The 12,413-nt window shown below is 38.5% G+C and overlaps 1 protein-coding gene across 2 annotated transcripts in view; it reads left to right on the forward strand.

Annotated features, from left to right (window-relative positions):
• Positions 1-12,413, forward strand: part of DMXL2 (Dmx like 2) — a 2,078,996-nt gene that overhangs the window by 64,537 nt on the left and 2,002,046 nt on the right. For both annotated transcript variants that reach the window (XM_086958287.1, XM_086958289.1), the window contains exon 3: positions 12,252-12,323. In XM_086958287.1, the coding sequence (XP_086814413.1) occupies positions 12,252-12,323 (72 nt within the window). The remainder of the gene's footprint in view (positions 1-12,251; positions 12,324-12,413) is intronic.

A 12,413-nucleotide genomic window follows, 5' to 3' on the forward strand; every position in this document is an offset into this window, starting at 1 on the left:
CGACCATTAGGTCATCTTTCAATATTACCAAGTCCAGGCTTCACATAAGCCCATTGTCTTTTCTTCTGTGACATTTGGCTTCCTCAAATATGATACTTGTTCGTTCGAGTACTGTTCTTTTCGCTTCCTAACCTTGGCAGACATACACAGATCCTGTCTTGGGCCTTGTTTCCGCGAGCACATTTTATTCAAGCAAAGTCTTTTTTATTTAGCAAATATTTCCATTACACAACGCATGGCCCCACTCTGGACAAGATTTCTTTCACGTCTGCATCTTTGGCAGCCCTATTTTTCCGAGCCACTTTTCAGGCCTCACTTTGGAAACTATTATTTCAACAAACACAAGGCAATAATTAATTAAAGAATTGAGACCCATTCTGTTACCTTCCCCTTTGCTAATTAACTGGTTAATTATGTTACCTAGCTTAGCACACAAAGCAGCATCATATTTACGTATCCTTTTCGAATCTGGAACTCTTAGAGCTTTTATCACAAAAGACACAACAAAAGCACATAAAATAAGCACATGCCATTATTTAAAACTGCCGCATTTATTATTGACAAGGACAATAGACAAGGTTAGTTCATTAATTTTCTTTGCAAACGCAACACAAAGCAGGTTAGTCCTGTGTGTAAACCCATAATGAATGTATCTTTATACAAGTTGATTAATGTTTTCCCCACAAACTTATTAATATTATTAATCTTATTAGGAGAGGTTAACTTCGCAAGTCTGAACAAAATTTTCTTATTCATCTTGCTCCATCAACTCCCTCATCTGGTGATTTCAAAATCACCAAACAATACCCAAAATTTACGAATTTATAAATTTTAAACCATAGAACATGTTTTGGAATTTCTTAATATTAGTACTTCTAAACCTTAGATTCATCCTCTGATCTTCTGCAAGTCTCATAATGAGCTTTTCGAAACTCTTCTAATTCTATTTCCTTTTCCTTTTCATCTCTGTTTATAAATTCTTTCTTTCTGTCACATATTTTCTTCTCTTGTGTAACATGCAACTCATTTTTAACAAAAGTATCATTAAAGCTATTATTACTAAAGGGAAAACTATTTAGCCTACAATTGATGTACCAATCTCTTGCAACCAGTGTTTGATTGCCGCAAATTTTTTGCTTAAACGTTCTGAAAAACTCATCTTCTAAGGGTTCTATTTCTGAATGTAGTTCTGTAATATTTCTAATATATGTCTCTTTGTTCTAGCTCTTGTCAGGTATGTACGTGCAACAGTGTTGAACATGTAAGATCCCACAAACTCCTCCCTCCTTTGCCAGCAGGATGTCTAGCGCAAGAAAGCCTCAAATACCATGGTTCTCATGGCAACAAGTTCAGTATTCACTAATTGAAAACCACTCGCAGTGTCTTTTGACAATCTGTCAACAATTGTGGCCAATTTTCTGATTTTACCTGCATTCAGGGTAATTCCCACCATTGGTATTAATGCACCAAATATATCTCCCAAAATTTCTGAAAAACTTTCTCTTTTAAATCTGTTCACATGGCTGCTAATTTCAAATGAACCATCTGCATTTCTATCTACATGAAAATTGTTTGGAAAAACTAAACCTAAATAACATGTCCCGTACCAGTGGTCAGGAAGGCTGTAATAGGCTTTATTCCCACAAACAAAATAAATTCCAGGAAAAATTGGATCTTTGCCTACTTTAAATCCCCAACCTCCTATAATCTGATAAGTATCTTCACATTGACTTGCTCCGACAAAATAATTGTCATAAAGAGTGTTATGTCTTCTTATACAAAATTTTCCACTAACCGGTTAATCTATATGAATCGCCACATTTACATTTCTACCATTGAGTTTTTCATCCTCAAACTGCCAAAACTTTGATTTAGTCTGTTTCGTCATCTCATTATGCTTATAAATTGCCCTTTTTTCTTCCACCATATTTAAGAATGTTTTCTCCTCTGTTCTTAATTTACATGTTAGATTTTTTCTGTAAGCTTATTCATATGTGAGTTCATTAGTCGTCAGGAAAAATTCCCTCATCTGTTTAGCAGGTCTCACTTTATTCAGGTTATCTACAACTTTTAGATTAGCAAAAATTTCATCAGTCTGAATAACAATATTCCAGACGAACAGTTTTATAAAACAAACTTGTTATTACACCACAGGTTATTCCATAAGTAAGAGGAAGCATATTATATTTGACTCCTTCAGACACAGAAGTAGGTAATTTTATGCCAATCTAACAATCTTTTGCATTCATCACTTTAACATATTCAGATAAAAGTCTTGAGAAAGTATTACTAGACAAATCTCCAATAGATCTATCTTGGTGAATTTCTGGTTTATGAATAATAATTCTATTAGTATCAGTTTTCTCAGATTTAACCACAACTCTACTTGTCATGTTAGCTTTATACGTTTCTTTATCTACACCAAAAGGAAAGATAACAGCTAGAATTAACCAGACTAAAATAATCAATTCTGAAAGTTCCATTTGGCTTTTTAATTCCCATAATCGGTGAATTACATGGACTGCTTTCGATTTCTTTTAGAACACCTTGTTTAATGAATTTATCAATCACAGGAATCACTCCTTGAATTACTTCTGCTTTCATTTTATACTGTGGAATGTTTGGATAATCTACTCCTTGTTTTACTGCAATTTGCACTTGGTCTACATTTTTCATTAAACCCATTTCATCTCCTGTGAAATCCCAAATTTTAACATTCACTGTCTCTTTTAATTCTTCAGGCAAATTATTTTTATCAAAGACAGGAAATATTCTGCTTTCTTCTGCCTCAACCATTGACATTGTTAATTTATAAAGACCATCTTCTTCTGGAGTTTGCAGCTCAATACCATCCGGTGAGCAATATGTTGCGCAATTCATCTTACAGAGTATATCCCTACCTAACAGATTTACAGGACTGTTGTCACAAACTATACATTTATGCATGTCTTTAAATTTACCTATTTTAACTTCAACTGGTTTAGTTACATCTGTTTTAATCTGTTGATTAGCTACACCAACTACTTGGACTTTCTCCCCAGAGAGAGGTAGGTTTTCTATTTCCACTGATCGAACAGTAGAACGGGTAGAACCTGTATCCACTAGAAAAGTAATTTCCACATCATTCACTTTACCTTTCACTGATGGACCAGATTGATCTACCTCATTGATCTACCTCAAGAGTGGCTCCAAGTACACACTCTCTCAGGCACTGTCAGAAGTAAGCATCAAAATCACACCTTTCATCTTCTTGTGAGAATTGTTGTGAAAGATTTGACACATTCACTCTCGGTGATCTGTTTACCTGTTCACTTCCGCTGAATCCTGATTCTGTACTGTATCTCTGCAAATGTACTTAGTTTGGAAGTGGCGGTTGTGGTAACTGTTGTGGCAACTGACTTTGCTGAATCACTACCTGTAACTGTAGCTGTTGCTGCTGATTTATCTCATTCTGCATCTGTGGATTTAATAATTGATTTTTAACAAAATTTCTGGCCGGATTCTTACATTCACGCTTCCAGTGTCCAATTTCGCCGCAATTAAAACATGGGAGTTTCTGTTTCAACTCCTCTATATTTCCCATTAATTTTGGCTTATTATAATTACCTTTAAATTTACCTTGACTCTGATCAACATTTTTATTTCCCAAAGTTGCTATCTGTTGCTCAGCCACTTTCACTTGTGCCCACATTGCTTTTTCTTTTAGTTTCTTTTGTTTGGCATCTATCTTATCACTACAGTATTTTGCTTTTCTCAAAATATCATCAACTGTTTGTGATTGCCACCCAACTATTCCAGTTCTGATCATTTCACTAATTTCAGGTCTCAAGCCATATACAAATCTGTATATAAAATGGCTCATATCTTTCTCACTCAGATGCTTATAACCACTGTATTGTTTAAATACCAGCAGTATTCTTTCATAGAATGAATGCACTGTTTCTTTCGGTTCTTGGGTTGTTCTGTCAATTTTAACCTAATCTATTTCTTTAGAGGGAATCTTGTTTTTCAAAAATACAATTACTTTGTCATACATCTTTATTACATCTGGAAAAGGAGCACCTGTTACCTTGTCTCGAATAGGTTCTTCTCTAAGCTAATCTATAGGTATTTTACATTCTGTCCAATATCTGATGGGACAATTATGTCAAATAATCCATCAAGATCAACCCACAAAACCTTTGAAACCTTCACAAACCTTTCTACCTGTCTGTACCATTCTACAGGTTTTTCTCTCAAACGAGGAAAATCATTTGTGAACAGTAAAATGTCCTGTCTTGTCCATGGGACATGCACAAAACCACCACCTGCTATTTCACTCATAGGGAATTCATTTACTACTTTATCTTTTTCTTTTACAAGAAAATTTTAACTTGTTCTATCTTCATCTCTTTTCTTTGTCCATTTTGCTCTCCATTTACTTAATTCACCCCATTTTCTCAAAATTTCAGTTAAATCTTTTATATGAGTACTCCTTCCTGAATTATTCATGTTTTCAATGTCTTTATCAGAAAAATTCACCCTGTAGCTTTTCTGTAAATTTTTCTGTTTATTCAAATCAACTTTAAACTCCGCAGCTATTTCTTCCAAGTGATCGGATCTGTTTTTTGTTTTCCATGTGATGCTTTTGCAAATAAATAATAATTCATCATCCTGATATGCCTTTAAAGTGTCAGCTCCAATCGTTCCAATGATTAATTCTTCCAAATCTGCTTTCAATTTTCCAACATCAAGTAATTTACCATCTGGGGTTAAATTTATCTTATTAATACTTTTCTCTGGCGATTCTGAATCGGAGTCTGCACCAATTGGGGTTTTACATGTTAAGCTTTGATTAAGTGTTAAGTCAGGCATCCTCATTCTTTCTCAATGTAATTCAGTTAAATCTGAATAAAAATTGTCAGTAACTTTTTGTATTTCCGTATTTAAAGGAACAGATAAAGCTGAATGTTTAATTTCTTTTTGATCAAATACTGGAAGAACAGGTCCAATCGTTACAGGCACTCTTACTGCTTCCATACTTTTAGTTAACTGCTGTATTAATTCATTTGCTGAACAAATGTATTCTGAAGTATCTGGTATTGTTAATTCTTTACTCCTATCTGCTCTGAATCCATTATTTGGGGTTTCACTTCTAGGGGTTTCATTTCTTGGGGTTAAATTTGTTTGATCTGGAGTTTCAGTAAAATTACTATTTACTGGTGATATATTTGAATTAAGTGCTGTTTCTGCTCTTTCTGGAGTTTTATTATTAGTCAAAATCGTTTCAGGAGAAGTTTCATCAATCATTTCTGTAGGTGGGGAAATTGGAGGAGTAGTCCATGTACAAACTGGTTGGAAAGGTGATGTTTTTTTAGTATACATGTCTTCTAAAACCGCATCTTCTGAATCACTCTATTCTCTATTATTATTTTTCTTTTGGGAACATTTTTTTCCAGATGTCTCATTAATTAGTCTCACTGGATATAAGCCATCACACATATCTGCACTTCTCCATCGACGCATTCTATCATGATGTGTTTCTCTGGCTATTCTTTTTGGAATGCCGCTATTTTCTCAATCTAATTCACGCATCTAATCTTCCCATTCAACTAAAGCTTCAAATTGTGTAGGTCTGGGTTTCGGTACAAGTTCCATCATTCTTTCTCTTAAATTTCTCAAAACCGCTACATTAAATGATCCGTCTTCTGGCCATGCCAAAACACCATCATTCTCAGTATATTTCATCCAATTCTCAATCTAGAGACAAGTATGGTAACCATATTCACCTAACATATAAGCTGCAGGCGTTTTATACTTATGAATTAATTTTCCGCCTCGCGTTGCAATTTTCTTGTCCGTTTTAAATTAATTTTTCAACTTTTTAAACCATGCAAGTTTCTTTTTCTCTCTCTGGAAATAATAATCCATTTTTTTAAACAATTTCCTCAACTTCGAAAAAGATCGTAACAAGGAAGTTGTATTTCCGCAACACCAACCAATCCGTGCGCGAAACTCACTAACCAGCCAATCAGGTTAAGCTATGTCACTATTCTGCTCAACCAATAGAATAACTGTTTTTCACAACGAGCCAATCAGCTGTAAACTTGTCTTGTCACATGAACCGATCTGTGTGCGAATACTGTGACGTATGATAGCCAATCACAGCGCGGCACTAGTGACGTATGCTACAGCTGCAGTTTCTGTCTCTCCCTTCGCTCCTTACACTGACACCTCCTTTACAAAAAAAAATTCACAGCACCATATTTACAAAACTTTCGAATGAAATTCAGTTAGTAACACCATAAATAACAAACCATTTGTCTGTTTTGCTAAAATAAAGTAATAGTTTTCTCATGCATTCAAGTATTCTTTTTGCGTGAAATAGACAACGCTATTTTCACAGAATATATAAATTCGCCGATTAAGTAAGTAAGTAGCCTTACCCTACCCTTCTAACAAGTAATAACGAACTTGTTTCTCTCTGAATGCACATACAGAGATTTTTACTCCTCCTTAGAAAAAATTCAGAGTTTCACTCGGTCGAGTATTACAAACTCATTTACGCACTTTCATACGGAATCCCTAACCATGCATACATGAATCTTTTTTTTTAATTTTTTTATTTTTTTTTATTTTAGAAAATATTTTTATTGCAGATTTGTATAGTACAGAAATTTACTTTTCGACAGTCCTGTTTCCGACAGTGGCTATGCGCGGGTCGTTAGACAAAACATTACACAGCCAGTAAACCCAGATCCCGGAGTTCGGGTGGCACTAACCGGATAAGCGATAGAAGCATAAAAACAAAGGACAACTGCAACTGTTCGGCAGGAAGTTTTTGCATCTGCTTTTTCCTTTACCCCCCCACTCCCCCCTCCACCCATTCCCCAACATATAAACTGTTATAACCCCAAGAGGCAATAGGAAATTGTCAGTACAATCTTTGGAAAACTATTGTATTGTTTTTCCCGCAATGTAGTATCTAAAACATGCATGTCATCATCAGGCAGCAACCCCGCGTCCCTAACCCCACAACCAGCCCTTTCCCGTCCAAGTGTAAATCCTTGGTGTCACAGTCCAAATGTTTATCTATCACAGTTCTCTCTGTGATCCCCACCCATCATCTTGAGTCCCACGACCTCCCCCACTTCCGCTGGCCAACTCATAGTTGTTTTGGTCCCTTCAGAGACCCCCGTCCAGGCCATGGTAATGTCTCCATTTAACCCACACTTTGCAGAATTTCCTCGGACAGCCTCTTGCTTTATATGTGACTCTTTCTGCCGCCATGTAGATGTCTAGGCCCTTCCTCCATTCCCCTATCTGAGGCGTGTCGGCCTCTCCCCACTTTCTAGCTATGTCTCTCTTGGCCACCACCAAGGCCAGCACCAGGAATATTGGTAGTGGGCGGGCCAGGTCTATATCATTGGTCATTCCCTACAGGGCCAGTTTCGGTTCTAGCGGTATGTCTATCCCCAGTACGTTGCTCAGCTCAGTGGTGATCGCGCTCCAATAGGCTTGTATATGTGTGCATGACCATAATATGTGGAAGAAAGTCCCGTTCTCGCATACATGAATCTTTAGTAGGACTTTAACCCACCAATAGAAATCCTCACTCACCAGTAAGAGAGACAACGCTTTTCTTACCCTTCCCTCAAGCTTGGATAAGTTCTACTACTCTTTTCACAGTGAGTTTTAAAGCAGGACAGACATAGTCCCTATACTCAAAAGCTACGATTTCATAGACAATCCTCACTATTACATTCTACCTTACACACCTAAAATTTCCCTAAACTTGTGCTGTACGTCCACAACACTAGTGATATACAACAATACCACTATTTTGAAACAGAACAAATGCACTGTGTAACCTCACTTGTCACACTACTCAGGCCAGCACAACTAGGAGTTTTCACACTGCTGGAAAAAACCTTTCGACTACATATAACAACTGAACAAACTTAACATGTTTTAGACATGTTTTCTATGTAATTACCATGTAACATGTCAGTTACCATAGTAACCATTACTCTGCTACCAAGGAATTGATCCAGCGCTCCTATAGAAAAATTGACTCGCAAACGCTACCTACACCTCAATACTCACCATTATTTATAAAAACACTCAAACTGGCCCATAACACCAACGAGACAACTTTTGAGCAACTGAATCATGTGATTTGATTTATACTCTATACACATTATATTTACACTATTATATACAACTGCAGTTTATTTTTCATTATCATGATATAAAACGATTTTTCATTTAAATCAAACCACTATGGTTGATGGGTCAACTAATGGAAACTAGACCATGGATAAACAAGACCAGCTTGTCTTTTCGAATCTAATTTTTTATTAATTTTATTCTTCATAAAGAAAGAGCATTTATGTTTAGAAAATCTTTATTTTAAGGCAAATAAGAAAGCAGCATTTTATTAAGCAATTGAATTATTGAACTGACATTTATTAAAGCAAGTTCAGAAACATGAAGTATTAGCAAATAACAGTTTCCATACCCTAAATCTATTTCCCTGTCTATTTCTCACTTCACCTGAAAAGAAAATAATTAATAATTATCAGCTGTCCTTACGTGCGCCAAAAGTCCATCAGCACGTCATTCAGGAACCGGGAAGCAAGAGTTTTTGCCCTGCTCATGATGTCCGGTTTTATACCTTTTCCCTATCTAAAACTCTACATTTTACAAAATTCAGAGTTTCTATTGGCTGAGCCATGTCAGTCGACCATTAGGTCATCTTTGAATATTACCAAGTCCAGGCTTCACATAAGCCTATTGTCTTTTCTTCCGTGACATTTGGCTTCCTCATATATGATACTTTTTCGTTCGAGTACTGTTCTTTTCGCTTCCTAACCTTGGCCGTCATACACAGATCCTGTCCTTGGGCCTTGTTTCCGCGAGCACATTTTATTCCAGCAAAGTCTTCTTTTTTTATTCAGGAAATATTTCCATTATACAACGCAAGGCTCCACTCTGGACAAGATTTCTTTCACATTTGCATCTTTGTCAGCCATATTTTTCCGAGCCACTTTTCAGGCCTCACTTTGGAAACTATTATTTAAACAAACACAAGACAATAATTAATTAAAGAATTGAGACCCATTCTGTTACCCTCCCCTTTGCTAATTAACAGGTTAATTATGTTACCTAGCTCCGCACACAAAGCAGCATCATACATCCTTTTCGAATCTGGAACTCTTAGAGCTTTTATCACAAAAGACACAACTAAAGCACATAAAATAAGCACATGCCAATATTTAAAACTGCCGCATTTAATATTGACAAGGACAATAGACAAGGTTAGTTCATTAATTTTCTTTGCAAATTCAACACAAAACAAGTTAGTCCTGCGTGTAAACCCATAATGAATGTATCTTTATACTAAGTTGATTAATGATTTCACCACAAACTTATTAATATTATTAATCTTATTAGGAGAGATTAACTTCGCAAGTCTGAACAAAATTTTGTTCTTCATCTTGCTCCATCAATGGCAACGCAATCACAGTGGAGTGGCAATTGGTTGTTGCAAATGGCCCCCCAGTCAGTTCATAGTACGTGCTCACTACCACTCCACCACCGCTTCACACCATAGTAACTGTACACCAGCTTTGAGCACAGTAATCCACCATATAATTACTCGTTGGGGACTACATCTAAGCACAAGTAAGGAACAGCACTGCAGCCGTTATATCGCCGCTCACAGCCTGCACACTCCTGATATACCAAATATAGTCTCCTGTGAACTTGTAATGCACACACATTTATCCACACAGGCTGGATGCATCACAACAACTGCAGGGTGGTGTCCATAACGTTATTCGCAGTTGTTGGATAATGTCAATTTCTAGTGGACAAAACAATGTAAGGGGTCAGCAAGCAGGTTCGCCAAACCCCGTGCCCATGCAATCCGCCTCAATCATTGCAGTCCAGGCAATTCGCTGAGTCTCGCTTATCGTATCACATCGACAGCTCCACGCGGCTCTGTGTTGCACCGCAGTCCGGCCGCTCCGTTTTAGACTGCTCTAGGTCAGTATGGTGTTGTTATGGTGCCCACAGCAGTAGTCCACGCTCGCCTCCGCAAGGTATGCGCGGATAGCAGCAAAGCAGCGGGACATCACAGTATGTAGGGGCTAGCGATTTCTGATACCGTGCACTTCTGATTTGGCTGTGGGTGGCCGTTCCGTCTTTGGCCACTCCAGGCCGATGTCGCCTTACTGAGGGCCTCATGGCCGCAAATGAGTCGTTATGGCGCCCGCAGTAGCTATCCACTTGTTCCGCCACACCCACAGAGCCCGCACCAACAGTATGGAAGCAGCGGGACAGTGCAGCAAGAGTTGGCACACTCCGCTACCGCGCTCTTATAATCAGGCTGTGGACGGCCGCCTATTGCATATCTCCCCCTGCCATTATCTGTCGGGCCTGGCTGCTTGTGTGCTTGCAGCACGGCGGCACCACCTTACTGCGTCTCTCCGAGTGGAGGAGGGCATTCAGGGCCCACAACGCCTGCTGCTGTCAGAGCACCGGATACCTGCACTGCCAGGCGCACAGGAGTGTTCACAGCTCCATGAGATCGTCGGCGCGAGAACAACTCGTGGGAGCCGCCATGTTACGCATTCCTCGTCTCTGCCGAAAACAGCCCACAGAGTTCTCGGATAGCAGTGTACTATCCAGCAATTTGTTCCTCTCATGCAGAGTAGCCAATATATGATCGTTTTGCCGCTGGATGGCGGTGATTATGCAGAATATTTGCCAGATTGTTACCCCGACCAGCAGAGCAGCACTTAAGTGGGGCCATCTTGCTTCGGGCTTGTATCTTTTTGTGGTTATTTTTAGGAAGTTCGTCATAATTATGTTTTTCATGTTTGTGCTGCATTGTACTGTTGTGCGTAATCTCTTGCAACTGTGGAATCTTGTAACTGTGCTGTGCAGTTTTTCTCAATAAAGATTTTTTAAAAAAAAGGTTTTCATGTTTGTGGAATTATTCATCTATTTTCTATGATATCAAATGAATTTGTATTTATAAAATGAAGTTCTAATGAAATTTAGTGTACACTGAATTCCTAATATCATGTTCGTACTGGAGTAGGTCTGACCATTTGTTTTCTAGGGGCGTTTTCTTATACATTTGTATTTTCCCTGCTCTAGTAACCAAAAGCAGTAGCTTTATTTTGACATGGCCTAGCTAAAAAGGAGACAGGCACCTCCTAAAACAACACCTTCGTGCAGTACAAGGAAACTAAAATTGCACCATTTAGAAACAATTCATGGTCCATGTTACAAAGCACTACTTGGTATGATGTTTAAAACCCCAAGCCATTTCAACAGGCTGTTGTCTCTGTTGGGCTGAGTCCTGACCCTCAAGTGCTGTCCCTGGGACACTTGGCCAGTGGCGCCTGCCTCACAAAAGTAATACGGTTTGCCGGGTTGGAGGGGAGTCGGTTGGGGAATAGAATAAAAATAAAAAGACTTACCTGCTGTTCCGCTCCCGCTGCCTCATTGTCCCTCTCTTCCGGCCCGGTTGTGGATGGACCTCAAAGCTCAGGCTCCTCACCCAATCCAGACTCTGCTCTCCTGCTATACCTAGCATGAGAACAGTGCCAGGATTGGTCTGAGCGGCTTTGTTTGCAGCTCAGACCGTGCCTGGGAGCCTGTGACTTTTCTCCAACTTGGCTGTTCTACAAAACTCAGTTGGAGAAACTGAAGGGTGCATGTCTGTTTGGCTGGACTAAGATGGCCGGTCGGGCGGCCGGCCAAACTGACATGCACACGTAGTAGTGCACACTACTCCTCCTCCCTGACATTCTCGGCCCCGACCCCATTGCTTGATTATATCGTGGCTCAGACAGCAGTAAATAAAATGATAACATTGTGGTATTATTATTTTATTTATCATCAGCTAACTCTGGGCAGTGAGGCAACGCTCCTCCGCCATTATGGAGGAGCCATCCTCCCTGGGTCAAACTAACTTGTCCTTAATTCTCATATAGAAACATGGTATGAATACTCGATTTGTGTACTTTATTTTATGTACTCTAGTGTTCCTCATATTCTTATTTGCATCTTTTATATAAAAATTGGTAGAAATTAGCCTGGAACGAAAGTAGTCATTCCTTTGTGAGAATGCATGCATGTTGTTGTTCTCCTCTAAAATCCAATGTAAATACGCATTACAACAATAAAGCCTTATTGCTTTTCATTACTTGTCCAGCACTCCAAAATAAGAAACGTATTTCTTTCCACTGTTTTAGATTGCAGCATCGTATGGAAATACTGTTTGTATTTTTGAACCGTTCAGCATAAATACTCACAAACGAAACTCTGTAAGTACCTGTTGCGTTTAAGAGGTTGCTGAAAGTTATTATTCACATGTTCTCCTATTTTAGTGATAATGTTTGAAACGTTACATTCTT

This window comes from Lissotriton vulgaris, chromosome 2_1 (assembly GCF_964263255.1).
Source record: "Lissotriton vulgaris chromosome 2_1, aLisVul1.2, whole genome shotgun sequence".
In the NCBI taxonomy this organism is placed as follows: Eukaryota; Metazoa; Chordata; class Amphibia; order Caudata; family Salamandridae; genus Lissotriton; species Lissotriton vulgaris.